This window comes from Strongylocentrotus purpuratus, unplaced genomic scaffold (assembly GCF_000002235.5).
Source record: "Strongylocentrotus purpuratus isolate Spur 01 unplaced genomic scaffold, Spur_5.0 spur5_scaffold_18, whole genome shotgun sequence".
Lineage (NCBI taxonomy): Eukaryota > Metazoa > Echinodermata > Echinoidea > Camarodonta > Strongylocentrotidae > Strongylocentrotus > Strongylocentrotus purpuratus.
Genome location: NW_022145603.1, coordinates 13,252,220 through 13,264,095, shown reverse-complemented (window position 1 = coordinate 13,264,095; position 11,876 = coordinate 13,252,220). Strand labels below are relative to the sequence as shown.

Here is an 11,876-nt window from a genome sequence, read left to right as displayed (position 1 = left end):
AGCCTTTGATAAGATGTGATACTTTAAAAAAAAATTCAAACACTGAATTGTAGCCAGCCGACAGTCATAGAGTGGAAGCAAAAGAGTAAATACATTAAACTATCCAGGGGGTGTTTCACAAAGATCCTAAGTAGAACTTAACTCTAAGTTGGACTTAAAAATTTATGGACAGCTATTGGAGTCTTACAATGAAATATATTCAAAAGCAGAAATTCAAGTATTTTCGACTTTTTATAAATTCCACATCCAGAACATGAAATCTCCTTGATGATAGAAAATATGAATGATTTGAATAAACAATTAATGCCTTTCAAAATAACTTTTACAAAATATTTTCAAAGATGCTAACGGCTTTCCATACTTTTTAAGTCCAACTTAGAGATAAGTTCAACTTAAGATCTTTGTGAAACACTCCCCTGCAGTGTTACTATCCTATTACATTGTAGAACCTTGAGTGGTATTATGTCAGAGAGTGGGAAGTAGAAATAATAATTATCAGTATTACCATAGTTCTGTACAATAGTGTTTGCCATCTGAATTGAGAGCTTCTTTAAATGCAGTAAAAAGAAAGAGTCTGTGTATAAATACTTGAGTTCTTTTTAGTCTAATTGTTGGAAAAGACTTTCAATTTTGTTGCTAAAAATGGATACTACAATCAATCACTATCTACCTGTTACACATTTTGAAAGCAACTAATTCATCAATTTGAGTTGATTTTGTATTACATAATATACTAAATGCAGAAATATCTAAAATCACTACCAATATTTCTATTGCAACATCAACAAGAATACTAGCAATGTATTAATCAGAATATATTTGCACTTTGCTACATACACTGTAGGGCCATATGAGGTAGAGGAAATACAGCATTGATAAACATACTGATTTTCTATCCCAAAAGAAATCATATTTTCACATTGAATTGCAAAAAGTCTGGCAGTTATTAATTGAGTTGTATTAATATCATGATTATCATCAGGAAAAATAGAGTTAATTTTGAATGAACTTGTTAATTAAGAGAGTTGTCAACTTGTTAATATTTTTCATTGAAAATGCATATGCAATGTTTTACAACCACCTGGGTTTAGAAGTATTTGTGCAAGGCTAGTACACCTAAAATTCACATTTCATATACAAAGTGTCCGTACATGGGATAATGATACATTAATAGGCAATTTTAGTTGGCTTTATTAATCATTAATAGGATAATAAATAGTGAAACACCGCATAATAATCTACATACGGAACTACAGGATGCAAAAATTATACCTACACCGTGGTTTATTTGAACTTTTTGTTTTCTGCTATACTCTTCCCTTTCCCTTGCCCGTTCTGAACACCATCCCCCTTCACGGCGTTCTTTGCCCCTTCCCCCTCGTTCATGGGATAATAAATAGTGAAACACTGCATAATAATCTACATACGGGACTACAATGCAATAATTATACCTAAAGTGTGCTTTACTTGACTTTCTTGTTTTCCGCTATACTCTTCCCTTTGCCGCGGCCGTTCTCAACACCGTTCCTCTTCACGCTGCTCTTCGCCCCTTCCCCTTTAACGCCGTTCTTCTCTGAGGCGCGGTTGAGCTTCAGCTGGGCCTTGGGGAGGCGCTCGCCCTTCACGTAGGCGTGGAGATAGAAGTTCGCAAAGAGGAGGAACATGGAGGTGGCGTAGCCGATGAGGCCGTATTGCATCCAGAGGGGGAACGGGCACTGGACATAGAGGGAGTTGATGGCGTGGGCCATGCCGAGGCAGAACTGGACCTAGAGGGAGAAAGGAGATGAAACATAGTTGTCAGCCATTGGACTTATACATATAAACCCACCGACAAAAATTGTATACTGAAGTTTGGTTGAATATATCTCTCTTAACCACTTGACTGCAGGCCACATATATGTAGTGGTCTCGCTCTTGTATGCCTGTGCGCACCACGTACATGTACGTGCTTAGGGCATATCTTTCAATACCGTAGCACTGCATACAGCCTAGCCCTACTATGTAATTAGCACTGCAATGATGTTATACAAGTCTTGAACAGTAGATGGCGCTCTTTCAAAAAAAAAAACTGGCCTTTTCGTGTACAGCGTACATTTTTTGAACAGTACAAAAATGCTGTAGCGCATGGGGTATGCCGCGCATTTTAAGCCTATAGCAGTCATGTGGTTAATGGGATAATTATAGCTCTGTTTAGTATCATTGGAAAGTATGTTTATTCCTCTGTAAGATGATACCCTATTTAAGCATGTGAAGAAAAAAACAACCCCAAATAACCAGATTTTCTAACCATTAAGAGGTTTACTCTGTGCATGTAAGAAACAATCAGTTGTAAAAAAATATTCTCCGTAAGCAGCTTTGGTTTCATCTTTTGGTTTATAATTAAAAATTTATTCAATTACTTTCAACAATAAATATCCAGCATTATCTACAGACCACATTGCCTAGTTTGTCAATACTCAACCCTGTTAGTATTGAACTAATGTATTCATTCTGGATATTTTATATTCATTATTATTTTCTAACTGGAAAAATTATACAGGCAAATAATTGAACGTCCACTTACAAATTGCAAGATGGTGAGATACTTCTTCCACCAGAGGTACTTGTGGAACTGAGGCCCCATGGCGGCTAGGCAGTAGTAGCTATACATCACTACGTGGATGAAGGAGTTCAGGATGGCTCCAAATAAGGCTGTAAGAGGAGAGGGAGGATGGTAGGCAAGACAAAAAATGTTATAATGATATTAATAAGAATAATTATAATGATGATGATGATAAGGATAATGATAATGATAATAATAACAACAACAACAACAACAACAACAACAAGAAGAAGAAAAAGAAAATGTTCTATGAGAATTTCAAGGTCCAAAAGCCACTTGAAATCAAATGTTCAAGGTGCAGTTGTGAAAGAAAATAAGAGATCACATGTAACTGATCAACAAGTTATTCATCGTATAAATTAAGTGATGTAGTCCTCTCATCATCATTTGTAACACTACCACTAACCACCACCACTACCATCAACACCACCAGCATGCACCACCTCCACTGATTTTGTGACCAATTAAAATGCCACAACTGTCAGCAGAAGTACCACTACCACCACTATCATCATCATCACCATCGCCACCACCATCCCTCACCATCACTTTCATTACCACCATCAATTTGTGATTGTGTTACCATCATTATCAATATCATCACCATTACCAATAAAACTGATACCAATTGTCAGCAGAAGCATCACCGTCATAACTATAAGCATCATCACCTTCACCTTCACCATCATCAACAACACCACCACCTCCACCAATTTTGTTGTCATCATCACCATCATCATCACCATCACCAATACAAATGGCACAACTGTTAGAAGCACCATCATCTTAACTATTAAACACCTTCACCCCCACCACTATTACCACGACCACTACCTCCACTTTCACCACCACCTCCACCACAATCGTCACCACCACCACTATCATCACCACCACCACCTCCACCACCATCATCACTACCACCACCACCACCACCATCATCACTACCACCACCACCATCACCACCACCACCAACACCACCACCACCATCATCACCACCATCATCACTACCACCACCACCATCACCACCACCATCACCACCACCAACACCACCACCAACACTACCACCACCATCATCACTCACCCTGCCCTCCGGCCACCCACTTGATGCCTATCCACCAGAGCACAAACATGGTGGCATGATGGTAGACGTGGAGGAATGTGACTTGGTTGTTCCTCTTCCTCAGAATGAAGAAGGTGGTATCCAGCATCTCAAAGAACTTGGAGAAGTAGAACCACCACAGAACTTTAGCGATCTGTACGGAAGAAAATAGTTTGATTAACGAGAAAAAACTATTTATATTTGCACACATTATTCAGTATTTGGCCCGGCACCTTTGTGGAGGCGAAGAGCAAACTGAATCACTGTGACCCTCTGGTTTCTCTTCCCGGTATAGAATTGACCATCGGTACATAAATGAATCATGATTACATAACTTTCATGAGCACATATCCAGAAATCCTCTCTGTGGGTTCTTACAATTTTGTTACAAATGACCTTTATCAGCCCATGCACAGATTGAATCTCTAAACTAGCTGGCTTATTAACTCTCTACTACAGGTCAGGAACCAGTTAGCTCCTGCATTAGTACGTGAATGAGATAATTCAATAGTCAACAAGGGTAACAGACAGCATTAAAATGAAAGATGTTTGATGACGATAAAATAATCAATTTCTTACCCTGTGCTCGTATTCCTCATAGCTATGGACAACTTGTTGACAGCTTATGCTGTAGCCTGCCTTGTACCCAGAGTATATACCCTGTTAAGATAAATTGATCACATCTTGTTCTTAAAATTGGCAACATCAATATTTTTCAGTCATTGCATCATTAAAATTAAGTGTTCTGAATACAGAACACTTTTCTTTTCTCTGCTGGTTCATACTTTTTAATTTTATATATATTTATGTTTTTGTAAGAAATAGAAATGTCAACATATTCATTCATTTATTACTTTCCTCTTCCTCCTCCTCCTCTTTTTCTTTTCCTTCCTTTTCATCTTCTTCTTCTTTTCTTTATCTTCTTCTTGTAATCATTATCATTTGGAAAATAATGATTATGAATCTCTCAACTTGTTGCAAATTTAAGGATTTAAAAACTTAAAATTCCTGACATCAAACTCAATATAGCCATCAAACAAAAATGAATGCAGTGTGTGCAGAAATGTTTGCCCTTTTTACTCATGCATCTGGCATCTCTTTTAGGGATCTGAATCTAAAGTTATTGAGCCAGACCCCAAAATGTGGAACAATTGTCACGAAAGGGTTAATTAAAGGTATAGACCAGTTTTGGAAACGCCCCCCTCTCAAAAAATGAAATAGAAGCTCTTATTACCAATCATGTGAAAGAATATGTTTTGACTAATACGTGATCATACAAATTTTGCTGAGAAACCACCTACTAATTGATATATTTGGTAAATTAGTTTATCTATTAGGATGTGATGGATATTACGCACGTGTAGCGCACATGTCCGTAGTCCCATATACATCTTTCTGTGTACAGTGCTTGTAACTTTACCAAGACTGGGCCAAGTTTCTTATGATTTTGATGATTCCAGAACCTTGCAGTACACACCAATACTTATATGCTAGATGATCAACCTTTTCCGATCGATTCCACAACGTTTATTTCACACTGCGATCGCATGACCATAACTGGTCTTTATCTTTTATATATTGGTAGATACCTCTATGACGATGTAACCTGACAGGAGAACGCAGGCGAAGTTGTAAAGGATCATGGAGTTCTTGAGTTCCATCGGCTTCTGGTTCTCCATCATCTTGGGCCCCGTCCGGATCATGACGAGGTATAAGGCAGTGATGACGAGGGTCAGGAGGGGGCTCTCCATGAATAACCAGTCCTTTACTCTCGGATCTGTAAGATAACAAACATTTAGTTATTACAATAGGCATTGTCATGTATTTCCCTCTCTCTACCCATACAAAAATACTTAAAGGGAAAGTCCACCCCCAAAATAAGTTTGTTTCGATAGAGGCAGAATAATAAGAAAATCAGGTGAGTGAAAGTTTGAGCAAATTCTTAATGAAAATAAGAACGTTATGAATTATTGAAGTTGTGATCAATCAAATACAAATTGGCAACTCTGTGACTTATTATACGAGCTCTCCTTCATTTGCTTTGTGCATAATATTCCATAAAATCATGTTTTCTTCGTTATTGATGACGGAATATATATTTGTTTCTTGCAGGGGGAGTATAGAAACATATTTGCAATTATTATATTTAGGGTGCATGTATGGTTGAAATTTTCTTGAGGGAAAATGAAAATTTTAGATTTTTTTAGTACTGAGCAAATGGAAGTTGAGCTCGCATGATACTTCATAGAGTTGCCAATTTGTGTTTGATTGATCACAACTTCAAAAATCCTAACTTCCTTATTTTTAATCGGAATTTGCTCAAACTTTCACTGACTTGTTTCTCTCATTTTTCTACTCCTATTAAAACTAACTTAATTTCAGGGTGGACTTCCCCTTTAAGGCAGCAATGACAAGGGACAAGGGTTGGGATTGGACTCTCCATGAATAAACAATCCTTACCAATCCTTTAAAGCCACACTGTCCTACTTGTAGCTACTTCTATATATAAAACAATGCCTAATCGGTGACCATTGGTCCCCCATGATCCTCTTTTTCTTATGTTAATTGAGAGCTGAGTTGATGAGATAACCACCTGTCCAGTGACCTTGCAGGGTAGTCTAACCGCTCCTATATACTAGTACACATAAGCTTTAATCTCGGATTTTGAAGAGAACAGACATTTGTATTAGAATCTAGGTATTTTAATGTATTTGCCTCTCTCTACTCATAACAAGATATTTAAAGGTAATACAAAGTTTTGGGAATTTTGAAAATTGGGTGGATACTGAATCTTTACAATTTTAATATATTTGGATGCCCCTGTGGATGTATTATAAGCACTAAAAAAATTAACCCCTAAAACACTTCTGTTTTAGAGAAAAATTGAATATACAAATTTACCGGTGCTCCCGGTAAATTTTGATAAATTTCAAATAGCGCCTACGGCCGTAAAATAGTAGCTGCAAGCATGAAAATCTCAGAATATGTCGTTGTGATATATAATTTCCAAACGGGAATAGCTAATCGGGCGATTTTAGTCAAGAAACATTGTTTTATAGCTAAAGTGATATTTTGACCTTGAGAGGGAGCTATACATCATAAAGAGTTTATTATTTATAATTTCATAACTTTAGACTCGATTTCAACCGGTACAACGATCAATGAATATTGTAGGAACGCATGTGCTTCCAATATGTTAATTTGAACCAAATTCATGACCCCATACCAAAACTTTGTATTACCTTTAAGGCACAAGAGTTGGTAGGGGACTCTCCATGAATAACCAGTCCTTCACTCCAAGGTTTGAAAGAAGGACAGACTGGGGGCATTTAATGAAACAATTAGTCAGTGATTTTCACCGACTAATATCATTTCACCAACAAGTCTATTGTCACCAACTATTTTCCAGGCCTCTGATTGGTCAAATTTAGTCAGCACTGACAGCTGTCTGCGGACAGATGAAACACCCCTATCTATTCATGCAGTAAAGCCTTTCTCGGCATGTGCCTTTCTATACATTAATTTATTTGATAATGTGTAATTCATGTTTTTATATTCTGCAGTTCATGACTTTGTGTACATTATTTCAACCATTGTTGTTATCTATCTGTTTGCATTGTCATTTATATTTTATTTAAAATCTAACCTCAAGTTTTGGTTGCAATAAAGAAAAAATAATAATCGTACTTACCACTGAACGTCAGTGTGTAGAGGTAGAAGTTGTAGGTCTCATTGGCCTTGTCCATCACGGCGTCCATCTTGGTCTCGCAGCGTAGGCAACCCCCGGATGAATTATGTTAAATATCCTAGAAAAGAAAACAAGAAGGAGAAAAATAAATGGCATGCATAAAGACGGAATCCACTAATGCACTTTAAATTATGTCCACCCGGCATCCATCTTGGTTTCACCGTGTTAGCATCCTCGGGATGATTTAGGTTAAATATTCTACAGAAAAAGAATGAAAGGGCATGAAAAATGCATCACGAAGGGATCGACTATACCAATGCACTTCAAATAGATGTTGTATTTCTAGTATGGATACAAAGGTTCTTCATAAGCTAGGGATGCGGATCGATGTTTAGAGGCCCCCTATCAAAATTGAAAGCTTCAGGGGATGATCGATGATTTAAAAAAAAAAATACACTGTTACCCCTTTGCCTACTGGAACCCGGTGGTCCCTGCATTCAGCCTATGAGAATGATAGAATTCAGTATTCATTACGTTTAAGGAGTTTAAAGATAACATAAAATGTAATTCAGAAGATTTTCATACCGGGGGTAGGTATTTCCTTATATCAAGTCTTGTCCATTACCCTGGAGATAGTAGTACATGTAGATGATGTCAAGGTATCACAGTTGAACATTTAAATCAATGATATATGGAAGTCTTTGGTAGAAGAAGGAGGGAGGGAGGGAGGGAGGGAGGGAGGGAGGGAGAGAGGGAGGGGGAGGGGGAGGAGGAGGAGGAGGAGGAGGAGGAGGAAGAAGAGGAAGAGGAAGAGGAAGAGGAAGAGGAAGAGGAAGAGGAAGAGGAAGAGGAAGAGGAAGAGGAGAGGAGAAAGGAAGAAGAAGAAGAAGAAGAAGAAGAAGAAGAAGAAGAAGAAGAAGAAGAAGAAGAAGAAGAAGAAGAAGAAGAAGAAGAAGAAGAAGAAGAAGAAGAAGAAGAAGAAGAAGAAGAAGAAGAAGAAGAAGAAGAAGAAGAAGAAGAAGAAGAAGAAGAAGAAGAAGAAGAAGAAGAAGAAGAAGAAGAAGAAGAAGAAAAAGAAGAAGAAGAAGAAGAAGAAGAAGAAGAAGAAGAAGAAGAAGAAGAAGAAGAAGAAGAAGAAGAAGAAGAAGAAGAAGAAGAAGAAGAAGAAGAAGAAGAAGAAGAAGAAGAAGAAGAAGAAGAAGAAGAAGAAGAAGAAGAAGAAGAAGAAGAAGAAGAAGAAGAAGAAGAAGAAGAAGAAGAAGAAGAGGAGGAAGAAGAAGAAGAAGAGGAAGGAAGAGGAGGGGGGGACAGCAACAATGATGAAAATAATACTATTACAAAAATGGCAAATGACACAATATATGCTGGTAACGTAGGTTGTGGACAGCCAGACTGACTAAAAGGGATTATTATTATGAATAGTGTCTAGACCAATTAATCACAGAAAGGGAAGACCAATTATGTACCTGCAAATTTCTATGGCCCTATAATATATGAAATCACCATGCAATATGCAGGGAAACTTAAATATAAAGACCGCTCAAGGGAAGTGGTCTTTATAGGCAGGTGGTCGTTATGAAAGGGTTTCATTAGTACAGGGTTCAATGAGAAAACATTCTAAAGGGAAAACAGAAGGAGGAGGAGGAGGAGGAGGAGGAGGAGGAGGAGGAGGAGGAGGAGGAAGAGGAGGAAGAGGAGGAGGAGAAGGAGGAGAAGGAGGAGGAGGAGGAGGGGGAGGAGGGGGAGGAGGAGGAGGAGGAGGAGAAGGAGAAGGAGGAGAATGACAGCAACGATGATGAAAATCATTTTTAAAATGAGAAGAAATAGAAGTTACAGTACAATATTACTATACATGTATAGACAATGACAAGATTGCTTTCTTATCAAGTACACAGCACTTGTAAAATCAAGTCTAGTTCAACTTTTAGAAGTTAAGTACCTGCTTATAATATTTAAATGATCATCTACACAACTTGTATGATCTTAACATTTTGAAAGCATCATTATCAAGTACTCAATGAAGGTCAAATATCAAAGTATAATTGAGGAAATACTTGCCATCATACAAAAAAGGCATTTAGAAGTGTATCAAACACCTACAGAATAATTTGTGTAATGCTAACTTGTATAAACAAACATCGACTTTTAAAAACTTCTCATTCGATGAGCTAATGGATGAGAAGGATAATTTTGCCTGTGAACGGATAATTGCAAAGAAGGTTAGTTTCTATTAGGCTAAATTTATCCACTATCGGTGCTATTAACCGGATAATGGCTTCTAATAGAAACACGCTGATAGCTTGTAACATAATACAAGCACTAATGGATGAGAAGGATAATTTTGCCTGTGAACGGATAATTGCAAAGAAGGTTAGTTTCTATTAGGCTAAATTTATCCACTATCGGTGCTATTAACCGGATAATGGCTTCTAATAGAAACACGCTGATAGCTTGTAACATAATACAAGCACTTGAATAAGTACATGCAGTACAAGGCCATAATTTATTACAATACTTAAGGTAAAGCAATGTACATGAGTAGAATAGGACAGCTGGTATTGCTTTTGCATAATTCTTGTCCAAGGATTGGCCCAAGATCTAAAATCACAATAGGTCTGTTTCCATCAGCTCGAGTTGGCCAAATAGAATCTTCACCAGACCGATACGCTCATCACAAACTAGCTTGGACGGGCGCAAATTACCCCGCTATTTCCCAATTAGCAGGATATTTGGAAACAAGACCAAGATTTCTCGGGATATTTTCTCAACCAAATATCCCGCTAATTGCAACTGCCAGCTGATGAAGACGCAAATTAACTGGTTAATTTGCCATCGGGATGGTTAAAATAGCGGATTATTTGGCAAACTCGAGCTGATGAGGACAGGCCTAATGTTTCTGACTTCTGAAATTCATCAAAAAACACTGTTTTAAGCACTAAAATAAAGACTTTATTTTGCCAAATAACAAATGAAGGAGACTCTTGAGTTCTGGTTAGGTCGATGGAAAATTTGGTCATGACCATTGTTTTCATTTGAGAGAACCTCATAATTTAAGAGTAGATTCCACTTTTCAATGTAATGTACATGTACATGCAATGGAAACCAATACACATAAGGCAGTGTCGCACAGAAAAATCCCTTGAAAAATCCTTTTAAGGGAGAATTTTTTTTGCTTCGTTAAAGGATTTTTAATGGGATAATTGGTGACAGACAGCAATTAAGAGGATAACTCAAATCTGGATAACTCAAATCCAGATAACTAAAATCCAGATAACTAAAATCCAGATAACTAAAATCCGGATTTTTGGCCCGTGTGTGACACCGCCTAGTGTGCTATTGTCCCAGACTTTGATGGATATTGTCTCAAACAAGTAGCCCAACAAATGTACCTGTAAGTGAGCTTTGCAAAAAATCTTACATTATAATACCGTAATACAGTCTCAATTTATGTGGAAATATGTATAAATATATTGGAAAGTTTATATGGTGGAGCTATCATTACACAGTGAATATTACTGGTACCAGCATGCATGTAAAACTATCAAGTACTAGTACTCAAAGAGGCTGTTCACACCGGCAGAGATAGCGCGCGCTAGACCGCGCTATCTCTGCGGTTTGGAAGGTACAACGTCGTTTCGGTCCGCCCAACAGCGAGCCACGGCGAGCCAAAATGGCGTGCCACTGGAGCACCTCTTGAGGGTGGTCCACGAGAGATAGCGCAGTCTAGCGCGCGCTAGAAAAAAGGGGGTGCTACGATAGACCACGCTATCTCATTGCGGTGTGAACAGCCTCAAAGTCTCTCTATTTTTGTCATGATGTTATCATAGTACTAAAACCCATAAATATTAAAGTTCCCTTTAAGTTGAAGAGTATAACATTCTGCATGCATGTACTATTCTCATTGTTTTTAAACCAAAGTTTTGTCAATGAATCTGTTTCTCAGGACCTATACAGCATTTTTTCATTCAAATAAATATATAAACTTTAACAAAAAAGTGTCAGCAGTATTATGATTTTTATCTCACTATTAACAGAATCAACAATGAATGGTCAAATGGCTGAATTCTATAAAAGTAAATCATTCAGTGGTCCAAGAATTACTCCAGCTACGATAGACCAACATATTCAAATTTGATGCACATCTTATAAACAAAGGTTGTTCTTCACAACCTGAAAGCTTGCCTGAGTCTTACCCAACACAGCAACAAGTAATGCATGCAGACTGGATTCCAAGTACTGTAGTTCATTCATTAATAACAGGTTAATGGAATACCTCATCACGAGGTCCCTAGGAAAGAAACATCCATAAATTTGAATGTTCATAAAACGGTCTATTGCAGTGGATCTGCACTAGCTGGATCAATTGACACATGAGCATGTACATGTACATGCATGTATCGTACAATCAACTCATTCACAAACCAGGATCTGCACATACAGTGTAAAAAGTTGATAATAGAATATGAACTTGAAAATGACCTTGTGTG

The 11,876-nt window shown here is 37.6% G+C and overlaps 1 protein-coding gene across 1 annotated transcript; it reads right to left on the bottom strand.

Moving 5' to 3' along the window:
• Positions 1 to 1,042: 1,042 nt before the first annotated feature.
• LOC588063 (elongation of very long chain fatty acids protein 4) lies at positions 1,043 to 11,726 on the bottom strand. The gene is made up of 7 exons (XM_030989237.1): positions 11,583 to 11,726; positions 7,393 to 7,507; positions 5,291 to 5,478; positions 4,281 to 4,361; positions 3,684 to 3,855; positions 2,564 to 2,691; positions 1,043 to 1,766 (listed from the first exon to the last, which is right to left on the bottom strand). The coding sequence occupies exons 2-7, from the start codon at positions 7,457 to 7,459 to the stop codon at positions 1,464 to 1,466; spliced, it is 939 nt and encodes a 312-aa protein (XP_030845097.1). The 5' UTR covers positions 7,460 to 7,507; positions 11,583 to 11,726; the 3' UTR covers positions 1,043 to 1,463.
• Positions 11,727 to 11,876: the final 150 nt, after the last annotated feature.